We start from the raw sequence: 25,383 nt of genomic DNA, 5'->3' as shown, positions 1-25,383 counted from the left end.
TTGTGTTTTTTTTCTTCTTTTTTCTGCAGTCTATTGACATGACTTCCCCCCATTTGTCCGTGACAAATCTTCCTGGACACAATGACCGGCACAACGCATAAAGCGCGACTCACCATGGCAATGAAGCGTCCGATGAACTTGAAATACTTGAGGTGGTCAGGGTTGATGTAGGAGGCGGGGTTAATCTGGAGACAGTAGTTATCTTTGCCGGCATATTCAAACAGGCAGTACATGGGGTTCAAAACTTCATGGGACAACAGGAAGAACCACTCCCTGCAAGAGAAGAGAGCAGAGTCATAAGAAAGGGACAGACTCAAACCAGACAGGCAACACCATCATTTATCAAAATATCAAAATGATTATTGAGAGGAGGACCAAGTCAACTGCAATAAAAATAACTTTCTTAAAGCACCATAACACATTTTCTTCACTACTCAGGATTACATATTCACAACTATCTAATTTACCTGGCAACGCCTCCGTAGTCGAGGCCTTCTTCTCCAGGGAAGATGATCCAAAGTCTCCTTCGCAGATCTTGAGCGTTGAAGCTCATAATCTAAAATAGAGACAATGAATTTAGAGATTGGTGATGTAGTGACTAACTAAACAGTAGCCTTCAAGAGCCAAGAGCAATCTCAACAACAATTGATAGAGAGCAGATTATTGATCATAAAAATGATCGTAAGTGTAAAAGCAAAACTTCTTGTAGTAACGTAAACTTTGTGTGTCATGTTTGGGACACTTTACCTGCTGGAAGGAGTCCTCAAACAGGGTTTTCCTGGTTACGCTGATCTTGATGTGTTGAGGCATTGACAGTTGCTGGGGAAAAGGGGAAATATCAGAAGCATTCATCAAACATGATTTCTTTGTGACATGGCAACACATACTGTTACTGCACGGTGTATAAGAAACATAATAGGACTGCATTGAGCAATAGTATGTATGACAAGACTCAAAGGACCAACAATCAGAATACTTTTTTCATTATGGGGAATCAAATTGGGTTTTGTGACAGTGAAAAAATAGATGCAAAAATTGAATAAATACATCAATAAAACATAAGTTTAAGATGAGCAATTAAACAATTTTATAAAATGAAATAAATATATATAAACAAAAGTAGTTAAAGTAAAATGTCCCAAAAAGATAAGATAAAATAGAATAAAAGTATTTATATAAACAAACGAAGTCAAAGTGAAAATGTGCAATCAAATATAAAATAATCTTTATATAAAACACAACAAATTCAAGTAAATGCCTAAAAAAAGATAACCATAATTAAATAATTATATTTATTTAAACATAAGAAGTTAAGGCAAAATGTAAAAAAAAAGATAAAATAGGATTATTCACATTAACAAAAGAAGCTAAAAAGTTAAAATGTGCAATATAAAGATCAAACTAAGTAAAAATCTCAACATTAACATAATAAAATTAAGGTAAAATGTAAAACAAAAAGATAAACATAATAAATTAAGATATTTATATAAACATCAGAACTTAAGGCAAAATGTTCATAGAAATCCAATACAAATGTTTAAATAAACAAGACGTTATCCTAAAAATGTCCAAAATGTACTACAAAATAATAATTACAATACATTATCATATTCTAAATAAGACATACATTTACCAATGCTTATTTTACAGCTGGAAAAGAAAATATGGGCCCAAAGAAGAACTTCACTTTAAGTATAAGTAAACATTGATCCTATTAGAGCGTGCACGGTTATGACTCTTACCTGGCACCAGAATCTGAAGTACTGTACTTTGGCTTTAAAGTCTCGAACGTAGGTGATCTGAGGTCCGTTTTCACTGTGAAGGCAAAGAAGACAGAAGATTCTGAGTATCCTTTTACCTTAAAGCTGAAGCGTATATTTCTTGCCATTTTCCCCTGTTGTTCAATTGTCATCTCCTCCAAGGAGGTTTTGTTTTGGTCTAGTTTGCTCGTCAGATTTTCAGCAGAAAAAATACTTTAGACATTTGTAATGAAACTTGGTGGAAGGATCTAACGTGTGTTGAGGAAAACATTTTCCTAGGCCTCTGCCTTTCACCCAGTTCATCACTCTACTCCTATAGTCAGCGTTCAGGCATGCGACCTCTGTTGCCACTTTCTCTCTTCCCTTGAGAATAGTTTTGTCTAGAACTAGATAAATACTTGGGATTTGGTATTAGTGTCTGCCATCAAGTCGAGCTCTCCTGTGTTCCTTTTGTGTTTCAAGTCCTTGATCCAGAACTTTCCATCACAACGTGCGCCAAGGACGAACGCAATCACACATTGAAAATGCATGGCTTTTATCTCACTTTTGTTGTTTTGTTACCATCGCGAGATTTGTCATTTGGCCTAGGTGTACGTCTGAGCTGTCATAGTGACCTTCTTGTTAAATGTGTGAATATATTAAAGATTAATTGGCCAGTGTGTTGATATCCTGTCAGTTCATATTGTCACATTGACCCAACTGTTTTTTCCACAAGTGTAACCAAAGCATTTACTCTCAAGTCCTATTATGCTCAGGACTTATAATCATGACTCAACTGAGGTGTTACATCTGAAAGGATAACACGTCAGGATAATGCGTAACAAGTGGTAAAAATAGAAGGAGGATTTCAGAGACAGTGAATCATTTAGTCAAAGATCTGTGTAAACAGTACTATCTGGTAGAATAGAGCTGCCTGGTGATGTATTTTCAATAATGTGAAAAGCATATACAGGCAAAATACTTTGGGTTGGAAAAAAAACATTAGCATTAGGTAAATATTTTGTCTTCTTTGTTACTCATTCATTTATGGTATGCAGATGAGCTGGAAAGACCAAAGCCAGAATGTTAGCGGCAAAATGTATCCAAGAAGGCCCTACTAGTATAAATGATTTACTTTATCACCTAAAAAAGAAAACATTCCCTCAATAATCCGTGAAGGTATTTCATGACACTGATGTTCACTAAACATTTTTTATCTGTGTCGACCTGTTAGAGATTTCCTAATAACTCAGAATGTCTTTGGAATACAGGAAACAGCAGTACTCTGTCAAACAGGTCTGATGCATTACTCTAGTTGTCAGGGAACAACACGAATCTGCAAGCTCATATCATTTATTTTAACCATCCCACTGTGCCTTGGCACGATCTGCTTTCTGATTTATTTTCTACTGAGACAAAGACCTTGAAGAGCGTTGTTGAGGAATTCTTCGGCAAACAAGCAAACCGGTTGCAGCTGATGTGGAACTTTCTGTTGAGGCCGCTAATGCGTAATTGTTAAACTAACTGGAATGTGTATTTTTCGCACCAAAAAAAGATGATCAGATGCAATTAAAGCTCTTTTTTGTTTAAAAAATATGTGTTGTCCTTACTTCCAACAGGGTTTGGCAAAAGCTCAATATACCAACTGTAGAAAACGTAGGGTACAGCGTTTAGTTGCTCGAAATGGTTAAAGGTCCATCAGATTGCGTCCAGACGCATTTTGGTTGCTGCCTGGGAATTCGAAAAACTGAACTGAGAAGTATCACATGCAACTATTTGTTGTTTGCTAGCCACAGATCTTATTTTCTGTAATATTCCAAAATCTCATTGTTGCAGAAGACGCTTACTTCCAAGTTGGACAACAAAAATGTGCCATCACTGCACACATTTTTGGTTAATGTTTAAGTCTGAATATTTTAAAGGTAGGAGAAACAACATGGCAGAGGACTTACAGTGAGGACTTTCCAGTGCGAGGGTCGATGTACGTGGTCGCTCTCCTGTTGTGGTCCACGAAGTAGGGAATACCGTCTACAGTGAACCTCATCTCCCAGCCCTCAGGGAGAGGCTTGTCATTCAGCAAACTGAAAAAACAAAACAAGATCAACCTTTAGTGATGGACCCTTTCATAAAAACCTAAATAATACAGCAAACTAAAGTAGGTCACATACAACTGGTGCTACAGGCACTATATTATAATTTTCATCTAAAATGGTTTTCAAATATGAATACTAACCCCTGTGTTCGTGGGTCCTCCCACTGTGTTGCTCGCGTAGGGTGATGTACAAAATAAACTCTGCCAGTGGAGTCTGTTCTCTTCTCTGAAAGGACACATTAACAAAAAGACAAACATTGGAAGAATTAGTTACTATTATTATCAATGTGTATACCATCAAAGCACTGACAGCAATTTAGGGTTCCTTCTCAATTTTAAAACAATCTTTAAATTCAAAATATGTAATGTCGTGCCACTAGGGGTTTCAATAAAATAGTTTTAGATTAGAAATCTGTGTTTCGCCGATGCAGTTGCAACTTATGTTGTCAGGTAGTTTCTCTGATAATGTAGGATCCAGACGTTCAAATTAACACGGTGAGTAAAACTGGTAAAAACACTTAATACGTTTCATGTTCAAAATCATTCTTGATTCCAATATGATCTCTGGTCTCTTTTGGGCTAACTTAAAATCAAAACGTCCAATGATTCAAATCCATCACAGTTACATACGATATATAGTTAAAAACAACCCCTATCAAAACATTGTAGCGTAAAAATGTGGCTGAAAACGTAATAAAAAGTCTAATTATTACAGCTTCTGGCAGACTACAAAACTGAAGCATGAGCAAAGGAGAGATTCCTCTTGGTTTGAAACATATCTCGTGTAATGTCAATCAGAGGTGGGAGTAAGTCCTACATGTGCAAGTCATGAGCAAGTCTCAAGTCTTGACCTACACGTATCAAGCAAGTCCCAAGTCACTGTGGTGAGAGTCAAGCAAGTCAAGTCAAATCATTGCTCAGGTCAAGTCAAGTCAAGTCATACAAAATTCTGATGAATAAGCCCAGTTTCCGCATTTAAATCAGTTAAAAGACAGTGGTTATGAAAATGGATTTAACCCACACTATGATCTTCATTACATACACAGTTAATCATTTGAAATCGAATTTAGACCGATGACAATCATATTAGATTCATATTAACCCTAGAACTGCAGACAATATAGCTAGGATTTAAAACTCACTTAATTGGGTTAATTTAGAAATTGCTTCAGTTTATCATCATAACAGATCAAAAAGTTCAGATTCATTTTACAATAAATCAAGGAATGATGCACTTCTACAAACAAAAACAACATAATTAAAACATTTAAACAAACTACTAAAAGTAGATGAACTACATGATTCAACAGTTTACAGTAACTTCTGATAACACAGGGGAAATAAACGAGGCATCTCTTTTCCTCTCTCTCTTTCTCTCCCTCTCCTGACAGCCCGTCAGTATCAGGGTTAGTCAAAATGAATCCCTTGGCGGTTCTAGTGTTCATTTACCGTTTTGTCTTCTCTTTGCAATGCTTAATCGATTTGAAACCAAGTCTAACGTAGCTTACACTTAACGTTAGCTTTCTAGCTAACACAACACATTCACGCACCTTTCTCTGTGGGTTTTTTTGTAGTGACGAATGAAGTTGGATGTTGTGGTGGTCGTGTCACTGATCTTTATGCTGCAGACCCTGCATACCGCTGTTCTCTTCTTATTAGCGTCATCGACAACATAATCCTTGAATCCAAACTTCACTATTTTTGGAGTAACGCTAGCCGCTGCCATGTTAACTGACACTCCTGCCGTCTAGTGGGTTGCCAGGTTTGCGCGCACGGCGCTATAATCACCCAATCACGTTTTTCGAAAAAACTAAACGTAATATCTCACTACAAAAACAAACGCAAATATTTAATTTTAAACAGACAAGTCCTTTCAAGTCATCTGTCTCAAGCTTAAGTCGAGTCTCAAGTCATGAATACCAAGTCAAAGTCAAGTCAAGTCTTTTATCAATGTTAGTCAAGCAAGTCTCAAGTCAAAAAATATGCGACTCGAGTCTGACTCGAGTCAAGTCATGTGACTCGAGTCCCCACCTCTGGTGTCAATACACAACTCAACAAAATATACATGATTCCAATTGTTTTAAGACGTTTTTGGCAAAAGTGTTACAAATTATATATTTAAAAGTCCTTCAACTAAATAATTTGCGAGACGTTTGCGTATGGAGGGATTTTTGGTTTCCCCCTGTCTGTATTTAACCTTAACCTATGTTCTATAGCCACCACTCAAAATCATCACTGCTCTGAATGGTATTTAATTTAATATTTAATGGTTTAATTGGTATATCATCATTTGAAGTGAGATGTGACTACTCTTCTGGTACAACAAGGTACACCCTCCTGCGTTGTGTTGTTATGAATATTGTATCAAGTGAACGTGTCTGCAATAACAAAGGATGAGGCCCCCATCCAACAGGTGCCAGAAGAGGATAATTAAATATTGAAATAAATCAGAGTGGACTTCAGATTTAGCAGTTTGTTGGCCTGCAAAAGTGACAGCGATATGTCTTATTGTTTTTTTGCTTGGTGACTGTTAGGATTCATTATGGGAAGCTTCTTTTCTTAAACAACAAGCTGTAAAATAATAAAAAATGTAAGTTCTTTTGAAACACATTAGTGCATTTTGATAGATGAGAGGCTCAGCTAGATGGTGCTAGCTAACTGAATGGTGCATATTTACTGTCCTAAGCCGGTGTATTTAAATTGAAAAAGCTTTAAAAGATCTTACCCCATCCGTGTGGCAGAGGCCCGAGAGGATCAAACTCCTTATTCTGAGTGGCTGAGACCTGCTCTTGTAGCTGCACAGCAGAGAGAAAGAATATTTTGTATAAATCTCAAAGCATCTTAAAGACATCTACAATATTTTGCGTTTTGATGCGGAAAATAAAGTGACTCCACATAAAGAAAAATAACATAAGGGGTTAAATATCAGTAACATTTTAAAGCCAGTTGGTTGTTTAACAAGCGGTAGTGTTTGTCATTAACCTAACGTCACAAACATAGACCTAACATCAGCATTAGCCGAATTTCCAGTAAAAACATCTCAATTTTGCAAACTCGTGGAGGTGACACATTTTTTTTTTTTATCACAGGACAACAAGTACGCTGCTCAAAGAAGAAGAAGGAGAAGTAGAAGGACATATGTGCATAAAAACATGTACAAATGTGTTATTATTGGAGGTTGCTAGAGGCTGCAGTGTTCAGGCGCTTTGTAACTGGTCAGATTGGAAGTTGAACCGTCAACCCTCCAGTTCCAAAGCCAAGATTCTACAGGCTGAGCCGGCGCTAGTCTAGCTAATAAAAACCTATATTACCACATTGTATCACAAGACAAAGAGGAAGTCCTCACCCCGAATATGAACCTCTGGTTGAACTGCTGCATGGCCCCCTGCAGCTGGCTGCGCTGGTGCTGCCACTGCTCATAGTTACGCACCGTCTCCATGGTGGGGCGCTGCCACGTGGTGGTCCGGGTCATGTGATCGACAAAGTAGACCCGCCCCATCTGGTCGACACGACGCTCCCAGCTGAGGACGGATACATCGAGGGAACACAGCAGGAGAAAAGTGAGCATGGGTAAAAACAGAAGACTCTCAAAATCAGTCTGCCCTATTGAAACTATTTCACCCATTGAAGAGGAAGAGAAAAAGAGCAAACGTGTTAAGAAAGACAATATGGTGGTATTGCAGACACCCTACCAGTATAATGGGGTGTATGGAAAAAGCGTGGATAAATAAATGCGTCAAGGCTTCAGATTAAAGTAAATAATCAATGTGGTACATGAACATGGCACAGGACCTAGCCACATGCTGCTCTCAGCAAATTACACTTAAGACAGCCCAGATAGAGATCAGAGTCAATATAGTCTTACACTGCACTAATATGTAGGATTTGATGACTTATCAGGACAAACAGCATTGACAAACTGCGTGTGAAATAAAAAATATATGGCAGTTAAAGTTACCCTGTAGCGATTTCTGACAAGGTCCCTAAACTCTGAAAACACTTACAATGACTAGTTTTTGAATATTATCAAATATACATTTATTCCATCTCTTCCGTCTTCCTCACACAATCGGTCCTGATTAAATGCTTTCTGTCTGCCAGCATCAATTAAGTCTGAATTGTGATGATGAGATGTGGCAAAAGAAAACATTGTTCGATGATTTCTGTGAGAAATCGTCCAAGCTGTAATGAATTGCGCTATATGTAATTTTCTAAGGGTCTCTCATTCAAAACAATAACGAAAGATGGAGTTTGGTGGCGTTTTGATGCAGCAAGAGATAATGAAAAGTCAGCTTCTCCAGGAGGTTTTTAATTGCAGCTGAATTATTCGCACGCCCCCTCCTCTCCAAATTAAACAAATTAAAAACAGGTTAAATGCTTCAAGCAGTTGCACATTAATAATTGCCGTTTTTTAGCTATGCTTTTTTCTCTGATCAATTATGATCCAGGTGTACGAAAAGTGTTGAATAAAAGTGAGGCTTAAAACGAGTATTTCTTAGAAATGTTAGAATGAAGATCTTAAAACTAGGCATGAGCCAGTGTTACGATTGAGAGACCCCTTAATTGAAAAGTTCCTTTCCTATGAAAAGAATCCAATAAACTTCAGACAAAAGAACAATCTGTCATTAAAAGAAAATGTAAAGGGAAGGACTTTTTACCCAGGGGGCAGTGGTTCAGGGCGTTCCCACGCCGTTCTCTTTTCCACGTGATCGACAAAATACACCCTGCCGTTCTGATCCACCCTCTGCTCCCACCTAGATTAAACATGGTAATAAGATGGAGGATATTAGGTGATGGTGCACAGCCCCGGCCGTTAAGGTGATGGATGGATGTAAACACATTCACAACATGAGTCAACCTAATACAAAAGCAGCAGCTAGCCGGTGAAGGTTATGATGTTGTCACAATGACGCACTAAAAGAGCTCTAAAGAGAATTTGCAGAATTGCAGGCTGAATGAAACCCAATAGAGACAACAAGAAAAAGATCTTAAACAAACAAACAAACTGGTAATCCGACAATCCTCACACTCTCTTTATCCACACAGGAAATATGAAATGCTCAATAAACTGTGCCTCAGTGCTGTTTTTTTTTTAGTTGAATAACTTTTTGTCTCAAAGCTGACCCAATTTGCAAAACACCCCTCTTACTGTAATCCTCCTCTGAGTGATTCATCAACTTTTTTTCTCATTTTGAACTTTGTATTACTTAAAGGGGACCTATCATGCAAAATGCACTTTTGTACGTCTTTTATACATGAATATGTGTCCCCGGTGTTCCAGGGAACTCACCAAGTGTCAGAAAACACAACCCTCTCTCTTTTCCTCCATACCCAAATCTCTTAAAAAGGGGCTGCAACGGATCTGATAAAAACTGATCCAGATTTGAACACTGTCCTGACGTCAGGACGGTGGCGCTACGGCTATTGGGCCAACTCCACCAATCAGGAGGAGACAGCCACGGCCATTGCCGTTCGAAAGCGCTGGAGACGCTGTAGTACATATGCCAGGCCTCTAGATGGTGCTGTTCTCACTGAATCTGCCCTTGCAAAAACAGAGCTAGAAATTGTCAAATTGAGGAAAATGAGGCATGGCTAAAATGCATGATCTGTTTGGTATTTTGAAAAAGAAAAAGTATAAATATGCCTTATATAGGTATGGTCCTACACTATATTATTCAAATATAGCATGATAGGTCCACTTTAAGTTTGTGTTTTTGTAGTTTTCATTTGCGTCATTGTCTCAATTCATTATACATATATATATATATAAAGTTGTCTGGCACTATAATACTACTATTGCACAATAAACTTGCATAGATTAATATCGTTTTAACTTGACTTTGACCCAAACCTTCCTAAATTCTTCTGCAAAGATTATTAAAGATGGCTCACCCTGGGGGCAGGGGCCCGGTGCTGACAGCGGGGACACTCGGAGTGACAGCAGGGGTGACGCTGCTGGCCGGCTGTCTGGGGGCCGCACCCCCGGAGCTGGAGGCCGCTGCCCCGGCACTGGAGGCCGCTGCCCCGGCGCTGGAGGCCGCTGCCCCGGCGCTGGAGGCCGCAGCCCCGGAGCTGGGGGCAGCAGCCCCGGAGCTGTAGGCAGCGGCCCCGTAGCTGGGGGCCGCTGTTGAGTTCCTCTCCGAGCCCGCCGATGGACTCGATCCAGGGGCCGGTGAGGGTCCTGGGGCAGGTGAGGGTCCTGAGGCAGGTGACGGTCCTGAGGCCGGTGAGGGTCCTGAGGCCGGTGAAGGTCCTGAAGCCGGGGTTCGAACCGGTGTGTCAGAACCCGACTGACCGTCACTGCCGTCAGCTGTTGCAGAGCCATTACTAGAAGATGCTGAGGAAAGAATCAGACATTGCAGAGAGTTAAATCATAAGACTATGATGGCTGATAGAGTGGTGCAGTGATGACGTATATATATGTTTGCCGACCCGGAAGTTAGCTTTTCAAGTTCTCCCTCGACAAAAGCCATTGGGATCTTTCCATTGGATTTAATAGGAAAATAAGATCTGTGGCAAGCACATGTTTATTATACTTACACGTTGTGTTCAGCAGGATAATCTCCACATATTACCATTAATGTAATGTCTTATACCATAAATACCACTTTTATAATTATTAAGGTGTAAATGCAATCGGGAGAAGTAAAAAGCTAATTTACCAAGTTATTGAATGTTAACCAGAAACGCATTAAAAAAAATATTGTTTTTGAGATAATAAAACCCGGAAGAGCTTAAATGCTAACTCATTTCCGGGTTTAAGACTTACTTATGTATCATTATTTTGCAGATAAACCGGAACGATAGAACAAAAACACAAATGTTCAGCAAAGCGGGCTGAGGATGTATTGTTCCCTTCACAGACACATTGCCACCATATTGTTTGTGCTATTCCTCAGTGTTGCCTTGTGTGACTCAGCTACATCAAATGTTTCCTCATGTTTGTGAGTCTTGGCCCAACTCCAATTTAGCTAGCGGGTAAATGTTTGACATCAATTATTATGTGACACACTACACAGTCAGGAAGAACAGCACTCGACCTTTGCTTTTCTCCCATTCTCAGTTGAAAAGTGTCTAGTTCCTCAGTAAATGTCTGACCTGGTGAAGAGGCGGGTCTGCGCGGGGTTGGAGGAGGAGGTCTGGAGGGCCGGGGGGGTCGTAGAGGCCTCGAGCCCCCTGAGGACACAGAGGGAGACCCCGCGCTGTGCACCGACCTCCGTCCGCTGGGAGAAGACCTGTGCTCGACGCCGTCCACGCTCACAGCAGGGGAGCTGTCTCGACTCCGCCTGGGAGCAGGAAGAGCACACGGAGATTAATACAAATATCAGAAACTCTAAATGGTGACACGTTAAGATCAACTGAAGACAGGAGAAGCTACTGCACCTTGTGACATGATCCCCGTTGGGTTGGGAATCCCCGTTTGATGTACCTGGAGTAAAAACACACAACATAAAACATTCACATTTTATTCATAAAGCCCATTATTACACATTTTGCCCAAGGGGTCTTTAAGCAGAAGTTCATGATAATACAACTAGACATTTTTTAGCTTGTATATTTTTTTTTATCATTTCTGGCTTTGCTATGCATATGGAATAGATTTTGGCAAGCATGTAGAAATAATAAAAACACTCCCATTCTCAGGGAATAAAATGTTTTAGAACCCATGGATTCCCCCTATTCTTTCTAAACAGAACAAAGACATTATTTGGCATTTCTAAAAGACATTATTTGGCATTTCTAAAAAACATTTAGAAATGGGCTCATTTCTTACTTTCCTGACATTTTTGACTAAATTACTTTTTCTCACAACAAATAAAGCTACATTTGAGAATATTCTAACAGGCTTTGGCTCTGTGACTCACTGTGATGGTCGGCCTCTGCCGTGGCGAACATCTCGGGGTCGACAGTCATTCCGTCCAGGCAGACGGAGAGGTCTCCCACCACATCGGACTGGTCTCTGTCTGCACACAGCTGTAAGGTCTGCACCACCTCAGAAACTACACAGAGACCACACAAACACAAGATGGTCCGAGTGAGACGATGGCAAGTGAAATATTACGCCTACTATAATGATGCAGGCATAACTTGAGAAAAGGTGCATTCTCCGACAGTAGGTAATGCCGTGTACAAATAGATTGTTAACATTAGGAATTAATGTATAGGTAAGTTACCCATGGGTTGACATCCTAGCAACTTGGGGACCACAACAAATACCAACTTTATTATATATGTTATTGTTATCAGTTGGGAGCAATTCAATTTTAAATTATAATAAATTAGAAAAATAAATTAGAAAAATCATGGTTAGCGATGCAATTTTAGTCCTTACTAAATGTTTGTACTACATTATGATACCAAAAATGTCAAATGACAAATTTTTTATTATAACAGTTATGGGAATAAGTGAATAAGAACCCAGAGCTCCGTCTTAAACACACCTGGACAGGGTCTAAGAATAAAACATAACCTAATATCTACCATTGCAAAAGGGATGACAAAAATCAGCTGCCTATTACAGGAATGTCAAGTGCCTTATTCATATACTTTTTACTCTAAAAAAGTCGGATAAACCACGTGTCGGCATTAAAACACTTTCTGTATTTAAGGGTTCACTCGTTACAAAAGAAGCCTCAACATCCTCAAATGTTTTCATTAAAATTGAAATGTACTTTCTACATTTTGTCATCTACCACATCAGATAGATCCCAGACAGGCCTTTGCCAAGACCTCTCGTGTTCATTCTTCATTTGTGAAATAAATGAAAGAGGAAGCGGGTAGCTGGTTGTAGCCTCATTCTCAGGAAAACAAAGGAAACACCCCTACACTCTGAGATAAACCAGAACACGCACTGTTTAGCATCAAAGTTGTTATGGGATTCTTAGATCAATGTGTGTCTGATTACACATTTCTAAAGATAACACAACATTAGGGATGTCATGGGAACCGATAGGTGCAAAAGGGTAAATTATAACACTTTCATGATCTGTTAACTGTAGCCTTATGAAATTAAATTTAGCTGAGAAACCAGAATAAATACACCTGTTGGAAAGACATGATTCCCACTCACTTTTCATTTCGTTAGACTTGAGCGTGTCACTGACGTTCAGTGTGGCCATGCCCAGCAACACGTCGGACTTCAGGGTCTGGTGGCTCCACACACGGAACACCAGTTTGCTGAACGGAGTCACAATCCTGTAGAAGTAAACGGTTCAGTTTATTCGAGCAATGCATCGATACTAACGGAGGACAGACGTCCACTGAGGATTTGATTTCAGAAAGCCCTGTAGGGGCTTACTATCAGGACTTCACCGACAATCAGTTTCAAGCTGAGAGGCCTTTCACTGAGCAGCACTATTTCTCTCTTTTTGGCGAGATACTGCTAGTCCCTTAACAACAGCTTACAAAATTAGATTCATCTCACAGCTTTCACCACCATCCCATTTTAGAGGCATTTACTTTAAAGGGGCCCTATTATGCTTTTAGGGTTTTTCCTTTCCTGTAGTGTGTTGTATAGATTTTGTGTAGTAAATAGTCTGCAGAGACTAAAATCCCACAGTTCCGTCCAGAAGGAGTTTCTCTCCCACACACTCCCTCCCCTGCCTGAAACGCATTGATTGGATTTTTACTTCCGTAACAAAATAAAATCACTATGTAACAACATGATAGGCTAAGGGGCAGGACATCTCAGGCGGTAACCCAATCAAAACAGAGCTGGCCAGCTAACCAATCAGAGCAGACTGGGCTCTGGTTTCAGACAAAGGGTGAGAAGAGGTGCTACAGAACAGGCAGTATGAGAAAAATAAAGACCGTTTTGAACATTAAAGCATGCAAACGCCTCACAGTAGAGGCACAAAATACAAATATTCACCTGAAATAAGCATAAAAGGGCCGCTTTAATGTAAATAACTTATTTCTTTCCTCATAACTTAGCCAGACTTACCACTTTCATTACTATCTATATTCTAAAAGGTAATCACAGAGGAGTTAGTTCATGTATCATTTATAGCCTGGTCGGGTCAGGTCTGATTACATCCCATAGTAAACACTTGTTACACAATAAGTAGGTCACCTTGGAGCACTCTATATTGGGAAGGTCAGAAGATCCTTGAAAGGCTAAAATTAAGAGGACATGATGTGTGACTATGTAGGACTGTATGAAGTCTTGTGTTGTGTGTGTGTGTACAGTATCAATTAGGAACAGGATTCCTGTAGATCAACCGGACACACTCTCACCACTGTGAGGCATTTTACATTTAAGTGCAAACCACTTACAGATAGCATATCTATCTTTTAAACTGTACACACTATTATCCTGAACTCGACATTTTAACTGCAGAGAAAAAAATCCTTCCTGAATTCCTGGTGACTCACTGGAAAAGAAAACTGCTGCAGGCCCAGCATCTCGATCGAAATCATATGTTACACAGGCAATTTCATACAATAATAAGGGAGTCTGCGTTTGTATGCTTTGGAGAAACTCTTCAAGGTCTGGGCAGATTTTCTGAGGAAGTGATGATGAGCAATGCCAAAATAGTTCAGTCAGCAGTCATTTATCAAGATATAGTTCTTCAGAAAGGCTAAATGGGAAACAATGGTTTCGCAATCCCTTCTTTTAAACAATCCCTTCCTTTAAACTCTGATGAAAATGTGCAAGTTTTGTGAACAGACACCACCGTTTATGACACAAACAACATCAACAGACTTTTACATTCCCTTTGACTTCTACCTCACCTTTTCTCTGTTTCAGTTAAGATTCTAAACTTTATTAGGCAAAAATACTCTTTCTATATATTCTCCATTACTGATAAAACTCCAACTACTTCTGTTTCAGCGGGGTGTGGGAGAGAAACTCCCTCTGGAAGGAACTATGTGATTTTAGCCTTTGCAGACCCTTAACATGCACAAACCAATAAAACAAACTACAGGAAAGGGAAAACCCCAAAAAGAGGGATAGGGTCTCTTTAACTTCAATGTGTGCACACACAAATATATGCTGGAGTAAAACCTAAAAAAACAAGCATTTGTAAAAAACTGATTTAGGGTTTTTAGCTATCGGGAACACCCAGACTGGTAACATTTAACATGTTAGGGTGAATAATAATAAGGGTAAGATGTTTATCAAAGCTGAGGAAATTGCCCTGCAAGATGTTTTCTGTGAACAATCGAACATTATAATTCCCTATCCCAAACCAAGCATGCAGTCAGCAGAGCAGAGCGAGCATTTGCATTTTAAAATACAGTTTGACACGAGTCTGGTCTTATACGAGTTAGCAACAGAATACCAAAGTTCATATTATCATGAGTGCTGGTGCTTGGACTCACACAGTGAGCGGCTGCTTCCATTTGGGGCTGTGGGTGTTGTTGCATTTCTCAGTTTTCTTGGACTGGCCGTCGACTGTCACTTCCACATAGGGACTGGGGCCGAACCAGTTTTTCTTGTTCTCTTTTAGCTTTGCAGATAGCACTGAAAAAGGCAGAAGGAAGAGTGCAGCGGAAAGTTAGTCATGGTGGTGAAGAAAAACATTTTAATACTGAAAAAGCAGAACAAGGGAAAATAAAATCTGGATTTTACCAGTGAGCAGTATACTTAGCTGGTGAGGCAGGAGCTTAGGCAATGTAGTAACGAACAAACCACAGACCATTTTGCGTTAATCACTAAAATAATCTTTGATTAATCAGAAGATCAAAACACTAGTATTTACCTGTATTTTGGGGTGAGATAAAACAAATACACGGGGTGTGGGGGTTTTTTTGCGACACAAAATATCAACAAAGCCGCTGTCACAGAGAGCCGCTGTGATTCCCCTCTGTATATTGTGCACTACACACACACATGCTCGTATGGTAGTATTGTTGCTGCCACTGTCATATTGTGAGCACTTTCTGTTTCTTTCTACAATAATGACTGTGACCGCAATTTCCCAATCCTTTGCAATTTCAAGATAAGGGCTAACGCATGATTTGGCAAAATGTCTCTCGTCCGTTTTCACCAGACCCAAAGCAAACGAGTGCCGTTACACCCTGGTTCTCACTGATGTCCAGTGTTCTCCAGTCAGTGCAATACATGTAGCTTTTGCTAAATCTTTGCATTTTCACTGCCATGCAATACATGGTAAAAATCCTCACTGGAATTACGGGAGGAAGTCAGCGTCAAACCTAATGTGATAAATGTGCGTAGATTTTCTTTTGGACACATTGAGGTCTTCAGATAAATTGCAACCGTAAATGTGTAAACGATAACACGTTCATGTTGACAGTGCTAATTTAAAAGAAATAGAGCTAAGAAGACAGGCCTTGTGTTATTTCTCACAACAGGCCTTTAACAGACATGTTGACATTTCATGGTAGGACAAGCACAAGTGTTACTAAAGATGGCTCAGTCACATTAAGGCCCTGACACACCAAGCCAATTATAGAATGTTGATCAAGTTGGAGGATTCGATGATGGCAATGTTTTTGCAGTGTGTCCATTACATTACATTTTATTTTAGGTGACACTTTTATTTAGTGTGACTCACAAAGACTTCTTCAAAGATCACACTGTTAGACACGCCTACGGGAACAATTTGGGATTGAGTATCTTGCTTTAGGACAGATACGTGTTGCGTGCATGGGAGGGGGGGGTCAAACCATCAATGCTCTAATGGCGCATTTCCACTACACGGCCTCGCTCGGTATGGCTAGGCCTTGTTAGGCCTTGTTAGGACCGGCTCACTTTATGGCACATTTCCATTACAGTTTAGGAACTGGGGCAGTAACTATAGTAATGCAGTGTAGGCGGAGCCGTGACGTCATCTTCAATGCGAAACACAAAACCAACATCAGCCGTTAGCTGTTAGCCCTCAGAGCTCACAGCTCACAGCTCCTCATATCTGTTCAGAAACTAGACAAAAGTTAAACAAGTACAAACCACAGACTGTCTGTGTCATGGCGAATACAGTCGCTGGTTTATTTATGTCTGTAGGCCGTTGTTGTGAGTGTGGATGGTCGGAGCATACACTGCGTTAGCTTAGCCGATCTCCATTTAGACAACACACATTTTAAAAGGTTTTTCGCCTGCCGTCTGTCTGCAGACTTGTCAAAGCATTAATTCATGGTTTTTACTAACCGGTATCAGTATGTTGTTACTTCGGCATCATTTTGAAACGTGTATTACAATTAAATCACGGTAAAATATGTTCATCTTGTTGTAGTTGTAGCCCCCTTGCCAGCGATTCTCTCTCTAGTTTAGCATACTCAGCCCGACTCAGCCTAGTTGTTGGCCCGGAAAGAACCTCGATTTTATGGGGCCAGAAAACTGTGAAATAGTACCCGCTAGCCGGTACTACACTAATGGCGCGTTTCCACTACAGCGCGGAGCACGGTTTAAGAGGGCTGTGACGTCAGCGGCCCGTCTTTGGTTGCGTTTCCACTTGGCCTAGTACCGGCCGGCGGGTCCTAATTCACAGTTTTTCTGGCCTCATAAAATCGTGGGTCTAGGGCCAGAGACAACGAGGCTGAGTCGGGCTGAGTATGCTAAACTAGAGAGAGCATCGCTGGCAAGGGGGCTACAACTACAACAAGATGGACATATTTGACCGTGATTTAATTGTAATACACGTTTCAAAATTATGCCGAAGTAACAACATACTGATACCGGTTAGTAAAAACCATGAATTAATGCTTTGACAAGTCTGCAGACAGACGGCAGGCGAAAAACCTTTTAAAATGCGTGTTTTTCTAGATGGAGATTGGCTAAGCTAACACAGTATATGCTCCGACCGTCCACACTCACAACAACGGCCTATACAGACATAAATAAAGCAGCGACTGTATTCGCCATGACACAGACAGTCTGTGGTTTGTACTTGTTTAACTTTTGTCTAGTTTCTGAACAGATATGAGGAGCTGTGAGCTCTGAGTGCTAACAGCTAACGGCTGTGTTGTTTTTCTGGGGATCTCTGAAGATCACGTCACGGCTCCGCCGACACTGCGTTACTATAGATACTACCCCAGTTCCTAAACTGTAATGGAAATGCGCCATAAAGTGAGCCAGTCCTAACGAGGCCTAGCCATACCGAGCGGAGCCGAGCGAGGCCGTGTAGTGGAAACGCAACCAAAAACGGGCCCCGCACGGCTCGGCACGCTTAAAGCGAGCTCCGCGCTGTAGTGGAAATGCGCCATAATTGGTGGCCAAACATTTACTCTGTAAGCTATAGCAGGCTGACACGGCAAAATGCATCACTCTAATTGGCTGTTCAGCTCAAGTGAAATGCACACAGGAGGAGAAACAAAAGCAGGGACTACAAAGACTGAAGTCAAAAGGGCAAACACAGAGTCTCTTTCCATTGTCCATCTTCATCTCATCTGATCATTCTAATAAAATGATATTTTCACAATACCATTGACGTCTAGAATGAAAGTAAATGGTGGCTGCTTTGGTTCAAGGTTTGTATCAAAACATCGGCTTGTATTTCTGCAGAACGGATTCCAGTTTCTATTGATGTTAGTTTGGTGTGTCAGGGCCTTTGCATGTCCCTGTAAGCTGTGACAGTGAGCCAGCATGCACTAAAGCAGGACCCTGAAACTGAAGCAGCTAAAAGGAATACAGCCAGCATTTATTGTAGTAGTAGCACCTGCTGTGCTTTTCTTTTTTTATTGAGGGCTTTTATTATCTTTTGACAGAAAAGGTCAAATAGGAATGGGAAAATGGGAAAGGTACGTGCACCATTTAGAAAATGTGTTGATTTTGACAAAGACTTACCAACGATTTGTAGCTGTGCCTTCATAGGGTGACCGTTGGAAGGGCCCGGCTTGGTGACTCCACTTGCCATGACATAGGGGCTGGGCTGAAGGCCTGCAGCACAGAAAACACATCATTAGAGTGGAGACATATCACTTTCACACTGCTGCCACACATGACGTCATTAAACTAAAGCCCATAATATGCAAGACTTGCAACGATGACACTTCTAAGTTTCAACAAGTTAATAAAGACATCCCAACAGTATTAATGTAAGACTTTCTGTTTCACCAACTACACAAGCTTACTCCTGCTTATAGAAATATGTATACATAACATTGCTTTAATTCAACATAATATCGGAACAATTTGGGAACACTTTTGGAAATGTATGGACTGGACTTGATTGTTTTTGTATGTATGTATTGTTTGCGTTTTCCCTTTCCTTTAGTTTTGTTATTGTAAAACTTCTAAAACTGTTTGCTTGTACTAAACAACATACGGAGAATATGTACATCGAAACAGATTTGTATTAGCTGTTGTGTTATTGGCACATTGTTAATATAAACTTATTTGAGTGGTGTGTGTAGTGTTTGGGTGGGGGAGGGGGTTATGTTTAATTTGAAATAGGGCAATAGTTTTTTTCTGTATGATTTATGGGTGGAAAAAATTATAAAACATATATATGAGTGACTCATTATGATAACCATCCAGTTTTCAACTAAGTATTAAAACCAAGTGTGGTTCAAAATGAATTAACATTATTACACTGCTTAGATGAATACTAGATTCTGATTGGTCATTTTGGACATTTCAGAGGTTGTTAATATTTGCTAACAGACCACTGCTAAGCATAACATGACCGTTGCTTAGGAGGATTGAGGAACTATGTGCAGTCACATCAGAAATAAGACTAATTGATTTAACATCAGCTGTGGACAATAATCATTAGTTCTCTCCATCAGAAAACATTATGGAATACTTTTTGAACATTCACTTTTATGTTTGTGGAGAGCACGGAACATTGGATTCATGATGGCTAAACTGTCCCCAGTAAAGAATAGAAAAACAGCGCCAGAGAAGGAAAGAGGATAAAAGACAGAGCACTGGACGTCAAAGGAATCCGCAGAAGAAGACAGACAGACAGGAAGTAACAGTTAAAAACCTGTAAATAAAAATTAAATGTGAACAGACTTGGACAGTTACAGAAAACCTTGATCAGTGCTGCCGTTGTTTGGAGTTAAGTTGCTGTTGCCGAGGTTGACACCATTGGTGCGCATGGGAACGGACTATGTTTTTCTTAGAGGATGCAATACAATCATTTTAAAATCAATTAAATTATTTTTTATCAATATTGTGAGTCAAGTCGTTTATTTAGTCGTGGCCTTGTAATAAGCAGGATAATTTCATGCACATTATCCCTTACTTAACAAACACCCGAAAAGCAAGTTATGATGTATACAACTATAAATTGTTGCTAACATGAGAAACACAATTATGTTCTTCCTGTTGCCTCGAAATGACCTCATGTGCACATCCAAATCAGTACGTGCCCGTGTTTTGCCTGTAGCCATATCATTTCCGTCTGCTGCTGCTCAGAGTAGGAACCAGCCATAAAATATAATCAAGCATATCTCCCCGAGCCACAATCATTTTTAATTTACCCTGTTTACTGTATCTTTCTGACATGTAACTCTCCTCTTTCTACTTCCCCTGGGACCAAAGTGTCCTCCAAATGCATTTAGTGACATCACAGATGTGAACATTGCACCATCATTGAAGGTAATAAAAAGATACTAAAAGGAAGACAAAGGTCAGGCCTGCAGTCTGTGAAATACTGCCTGTATAAAACTTTCTGCAGTGCAGCTTCCACTTTGAAGAATACAGCTTGTGCCTAGGCTGCTGCTCTGTGCCTGAGAGCCAAATACACCTGACTGCAAATAGAGCCACAACAGTATCTACACATCCTTAAACAACCACATGTATAAGGGTTATACTGTACCTACAAGCGGCTCTGAAAAATACATGTATCCATCATTATCTAGGTATATGAGGTTACAACGGGGCTGGAGCAGATACAGTTTTCCCTCAAAAACCATATCTTCTACTCCTACTCTTCCTACATTTCCCTGCCTCTTAGCAACACCCTATAAACAAGACCACCAATTAGTTGATATGATGTCCTAACCGAATAAATAGCACTAGAGATGCAACATTAGTTGACGAATAAATTAGTCAAACAGAACAATGATTGCAAACTATTTTGTTAATTTATCAATTCGGAAAAAATAACTAGTTGCCATTACTGATATTGGTATTGAGATTTGATTAAAAATATTGGCAGGTTTAACATTTTTGCATCGTGATTGTCATTCTCATTGAAAAATATATGAAATTATTATGATTGGATTTTTTTAGGATGATCTGTACCAAACCAATCTGTTTGGTTAAGTTGAATATGACGTGAAGGTTGTGATATCTAGGCAGCTCCACAATACTTTAAACACATATTTAATAGATATTCAGCCTTTAAAAGGGGCCCTATTATGATCAATCACAACAGAGCTGGCCAGCTAACCAATCAGAGCAGAATGGGCTCTGTTTCAGACATTACATGTTACTTGTTAGACGCTTTTATCCAAAGCGACTTACATACTCAATACTGTGGACAACTCCCACAGGAGCAATTTGTGTCTTGCCCAGGGACACAACGACATGGTGACTGCAGTGGGGTTTGAACCTGTGACCCCCTGATCCCAACACCAAGGCTCTATCCACTGCGCCACACGCCTCCAGACAGAGGGTGAAAAGAGGTGCGCATGCAGTATGACAAAAATAAATAACTTTTTGAACATTAAAGCATCTAAACATGTCACAGTAGAGGCACAAAATACAAATATGAACCTGAAAATTAACATAATAGGGCCCCTTTAAAAATACTGTACTTCCTGACATTTTAATATTGTGAGTTAGAAAGCATCTAGATTAATTGTGAAGCCCTCAAAGTCATTTTTGATGAGATTTTAAGACTTCAACTTGGACTCTGGAGTCAGGGATGGACATTTTCTTATTGTTTTGTGACATTTTAAATACCAAATGATGTATCTAGAAGATTATATAACAGGTTAAATGGTCATTAAAAGAGTGTTAAGGTGCAGCCTTACTAAACACATAGAAACACTTGCATCTGTAGATGTTGTCTTATGCTTACCCTGAACGTATAATTCAACTGAAAAACCAATACAAAAATAAATGATACATTTAAATAAATATCAAAATAATAAATACCAATAAACAAGATCAACAAATATTTTGGAGCGCACTTCCACAAGCTACTAAACATATATAAATATGATAAATACAAATAAATGAGACCAAAATTAATTAGATCAAATATGTTGCAGTGCACTGTCACAACCTAGCAAAGCTAAATAATTGTTTTTTTCGATTATGTTGTTTTCATAATTGTGGCAGGCCAAAATCGTAATTGCGATTAAAATATGATTAATTGCACAGCCCTATCCTGAGCACACACAAACTCACATCCGAAGTAAAAACAATAAGTGTGGCTTGATATTGAGTAAGAAAAAGGTTGATAAACGCTGCGAGAATGGGTCTGCAGAGAGAATTTTGCCGCGATCCCAACTGTCTGTTATCAGCCTGCAGCCAGGGAGGAGAAATCAGCTGAGCTGCCTGCTCCCTGCACACAGATGTGTGTGTGAGGAAGTCCGTGGATTGGTCAATTTGGACCAATCAGCGGGGGCTTAAGGTAACGGCTCCGCGGACATAACGTAACGGCTCCACGGATTGGTCCATTTCGTTCCGGGTACGGCTTGACATCATGCCGTCCCGGAAGAATCAAATGGACAATGACGTATCTCCAACGAGGCGTTTTGGGGAGGTATTTTCTGTGTTAGAGTTTTACTCGCTATAGGGTGTACTTTGAGGGTTTTGACTCTGCACACCGTTTACATGCATAAAAACCTTCATAACACACAAGGGGACGGGTAATAACCGGAAAAGCATGACACCTCTCCTTTAAAGGATCACTGGCAGGAATATCCTGTGATCTTTCCTCGAACCTGGTTCTGTGCGTCACTGAATAATGCATTATCCTCTGTCTAACTTTTTCCAGTATGCACATGGCAGGGCAGAAAGAAGTGAGGAGCTCCTGGGTAAACTTTCACTTTGGCTACTGCTTTAGTTTCTGTCAATAATTCATAGCAACCGCTGACTTTGCAGCCTCGCCATCAGGCTGTCTGCAGTTTTTAGATGAGAGTATTCTCTGAATATTAAACTCCTCATTGTCCTGCTTTGACTTTGACTTTTTTTAACCAGCTTAATAACATCCATCCACAGGCCAGTCAATTTTAATTGTTGGTTCTATGAGGCATGTTAAATTGAATTTGAGCTTACATTTCCCCATTTTCTAGGCTGCGTATCGTCTTCTTTAACTGGTTAACTCATTAACTGTTAACACCATGACTCAAAGACGAAACGATAGTGCAGGGTGCCAAAACATACAGTCATGGAGACTACATTTATCATAACAAAGAGACAAACCGGTTCTTCTATTGTGATGCTTAAAGGAAACAGCATACAAGAGTCTGTTCTGATGTGAATCACTGTTCATACGGTCATTCCTGGTTTCATCTTTTTGTTTTGAAGTACACAACAATAGCATCTCCTGTATGTCTTGAATGACTGAACACTTGATAAAATCCTGAACTAGTTCTCAAACATGACTTATGTCATTCAGGTTAGGAGATGTTATATTGATGGATTATTAATAGCCAAAACATTTCAGGAGGGACACCCAGGAAACAGAAACCAGCCTCCCTTCATGACTAAACATTTGCCTGTAAATAACAACCGTAATTGAAGAGGACCTAACAACTCTCCAAGTTGCTGACGCATAATAACTGTGACAATAAAACATCTGTCTCTTCCCTTATTTGCTTATCGGTTGCTCCTATATTAATACATGTATCCAAGGAGATAAAACTCTGCAGGGAGAATTGGTTGTGGTGGGGGACGCTGTTTAGGAAATAGTTGTATCAGCTGAACAGCCATTTGTTAGAGATTCAACAATTGTGCTTACATCAGCTAAATATGTATTGCATGCTTGAAGACGTTAAACATAAATGATTATGAAGAAATGGGTTGTTTGGTTTCATTAAAAAAAGACAACATTTGAACTTAAATAACTTTGATAGATTTGAGCAAAATTGTTTAAATTGTTGAACAAATTGTGGAGCTTCTTTCCAAGGCTAGGAAGACATACAGTATCTGTATGCTTTATAATAGTTTTGTCTAAAGTGATATACCACTGGCCACTTTGTGTATTGTATATGTATGATTCTGTTGCATGTCATTTATAATAAAATAGAACATACATGAGGGTGGAAACTGTAATGTAGTTTCAGTTAGCTTAGCAGCTTGACATGGATGTCATATATATATATATATATATATATATATATATATATATATATATATATATATATATGTCGTATTGAGGAGTGGCCCCTAAAAGTATTTTGTGTACTACAAAGAATATACTTTTACCGAAGAGCGCGACAAAGCCAAACTAGCAAATGTCCGTTTAAATTGGATTAGTCGTGCTGTTTTGCTACATATACGAACAAGTAGCTAGGGAAAAACAACTGCCACACCGTTAAGTCCATCTTACCAGTAGCTAGCAGGTGCGCTAATTATTGACAGCGTTTTATAATCATTATACCTCATACGCACATTTCCTTTTTGGCAGGCTACACTTATTTACGCTTGGTAAAGGTTACATAATTTAATCCAAATAGGATTGGATAAGGAGCTAACGCAACTCAGTTAGCCGTACAGAGACGAACAGTATGTACAGGTTAGCTAACAGACTGCATTTAGGTTCAACAGTGTGTGTATTTGCTGTGGCAGTGTGCTGTCAAGAGTTGCTGGGTACATGTTGAATGTCAGCTGGTCACCAGCTCTGACAGCCTGCTGCCATCACAGCCGGGCTAGCTGCTAGCTACTAGCTCGTGTCATCATAATGGCTGGCTGGAAATCCCAAAGTTCACCGGCTATGGTAAAGAAATAGCAACGCTGATAGATAATTCGTAGTAACTTACCCTATTTTAAAGTATATAAACCCAAACTGGTAACGCTGCAGTGAACTCCTAGCCCTCGGTGTTTAGGATTCAGTCGGAGCTTCACTTCAAGGAAGAAGAAACTTCCACCATCTTCGTAAGCTCGCGTCACGTGATCGAAACAAGGTGGGGCGCATGGTTCTCCCCCTCTGGCATGTGATTGGACCAGAGTTGGAGCAGGATAGACCAATGAAGGGCCCGTAAACATGCTGATGCATTTAGGTCCTTGTTGCGACTTCATGAAATACTGTAGCTTTGAAAAACTGAATGGCTTGGCATCAAACAGTTTCATTGAAGTGTTTTTCGTTGTATTGTTCAGTGAAAAGGAAATAATAGACAGTATTAAATTGAATATTTGTTGTCTGAAGCAGGCTTAAACATAAATAAAAGGACATCAGTTGTTATTTATACATATAATTAAATATTGCTGATCAAAATGTCACACATCTTAAATAATAATTTAGAAATACATGTTTTTGCATTGCCTGACTTCTATAATTGTCCACTCCATTTTAAGACCTATTGGAGTTACATAAACGAATTATTGCAACTGCAGAAACATCTTTGTGTCCTGCTGCTGTGATGTATTATTGTTTATATCTAGCTGGGATAGACACACAGGCCATGGTCCTCTAAAGTTCAACAAGACATTCTTGCCAACCTAGGTAAGAAAAGCAAAGAATAACA

General features: G+C 39.7%; 1 protein-coding gene across 2 annotated transcripts in view; it reads right to left on the bottom strand.

Moving 5' to 3' along the window:
- Window positions 1-24,822, bottom strand: part of itchb (itchy E3 ubiquitin protein ligase b) — a 33,644-nt gene extending 8,822 nt beyond the window's left edge. Inside the window, exons 1-17 of one of the 2 annotated variants that reach the window (XM_034144844.1) lie at window positions 24,679-24,822; window positions 18,578-18,670; window positions 15,157-15,298; window positions 12,902-13,026; window positions 11,697-11,831; window positions 11,215-11,260; window positions 10,930-11,117; window positions 9,724-10,168; window positions 8,490-8,585; window positions 7,178-7,352; window positions 6,557-6,626; window positions 3,973-4,057; window positions 3,692-3,820; window positions 1,743-1,815; window positions 748-819; window positions 468-556; window positions 114-273 (exon numbers count right to left, since the gene is read on the bottom strand). In XM_034144844.1, coding sequence (XP_034000735.1) covers window positions 114-273; window positions 468-556; window positions 748-819; window positions 1,743-1,815; window positions 3,692-3,820; window positions 3,973-4,057; window positions 6,557-6,626; window positions 7,178-7,352; window positions 8,490-8,585; window positions 9,724-10,168; window positions 10,930-11,117; window positions 11,215-11,260; window positions 11,697-11,831; window positions 12,902-13,026; window positions 15,157-15,298; window positions 18,578-18,647 — 2,100 coding nt within the window. In that variant the 5' untranslated portion in view covers window positions 18,648-18,670; window positions 24,679-24,822. The remainder of the gene's footprint in view (window positions 1-113; window positions 274-467; window positions 557-747; window positions 820-1,742; window positions 1,816-3,691; window positions 3,821-3,972; window positions 4,058-6,556; window positions 6,627-7,177; window positions 7,353-8,489; window positions 8,586-9,723; window positions 10,169-10,929; window positions 11,118-11,214; window positions 11,261-11,696; window positions 11,832-12,901; window positions 13,027-15,156; window positions 15,299-18,577; window positions 18,671-24,678) is intronic. The other variant, XM_034144845.1, reaches the window with a different exon arrangement.
- Window positions 24,823-25,383: the final 561 nt, after the last annotated feature.

Source organism: Trematomus bernacchii, unplaced genomic scaffold, assembly GCF_902827165.1.
Source record: "Trematomus bernacchii unplaced genomic scaffold, fTreBer1.1, whole genome shotgun sequence".
Classification (NCBI taxonomy): domain Eukaryota; kingdom Metazoa; phylum Chordata; class Actinopteri; order Perciformes; family Nototheniidae; genus Trematomus; species Trematomus bernacchii.
Note: the sequence above shows the minus strand (reverse complement) of the source record. Positions and strands in the feature narration are given on the sequence as shown.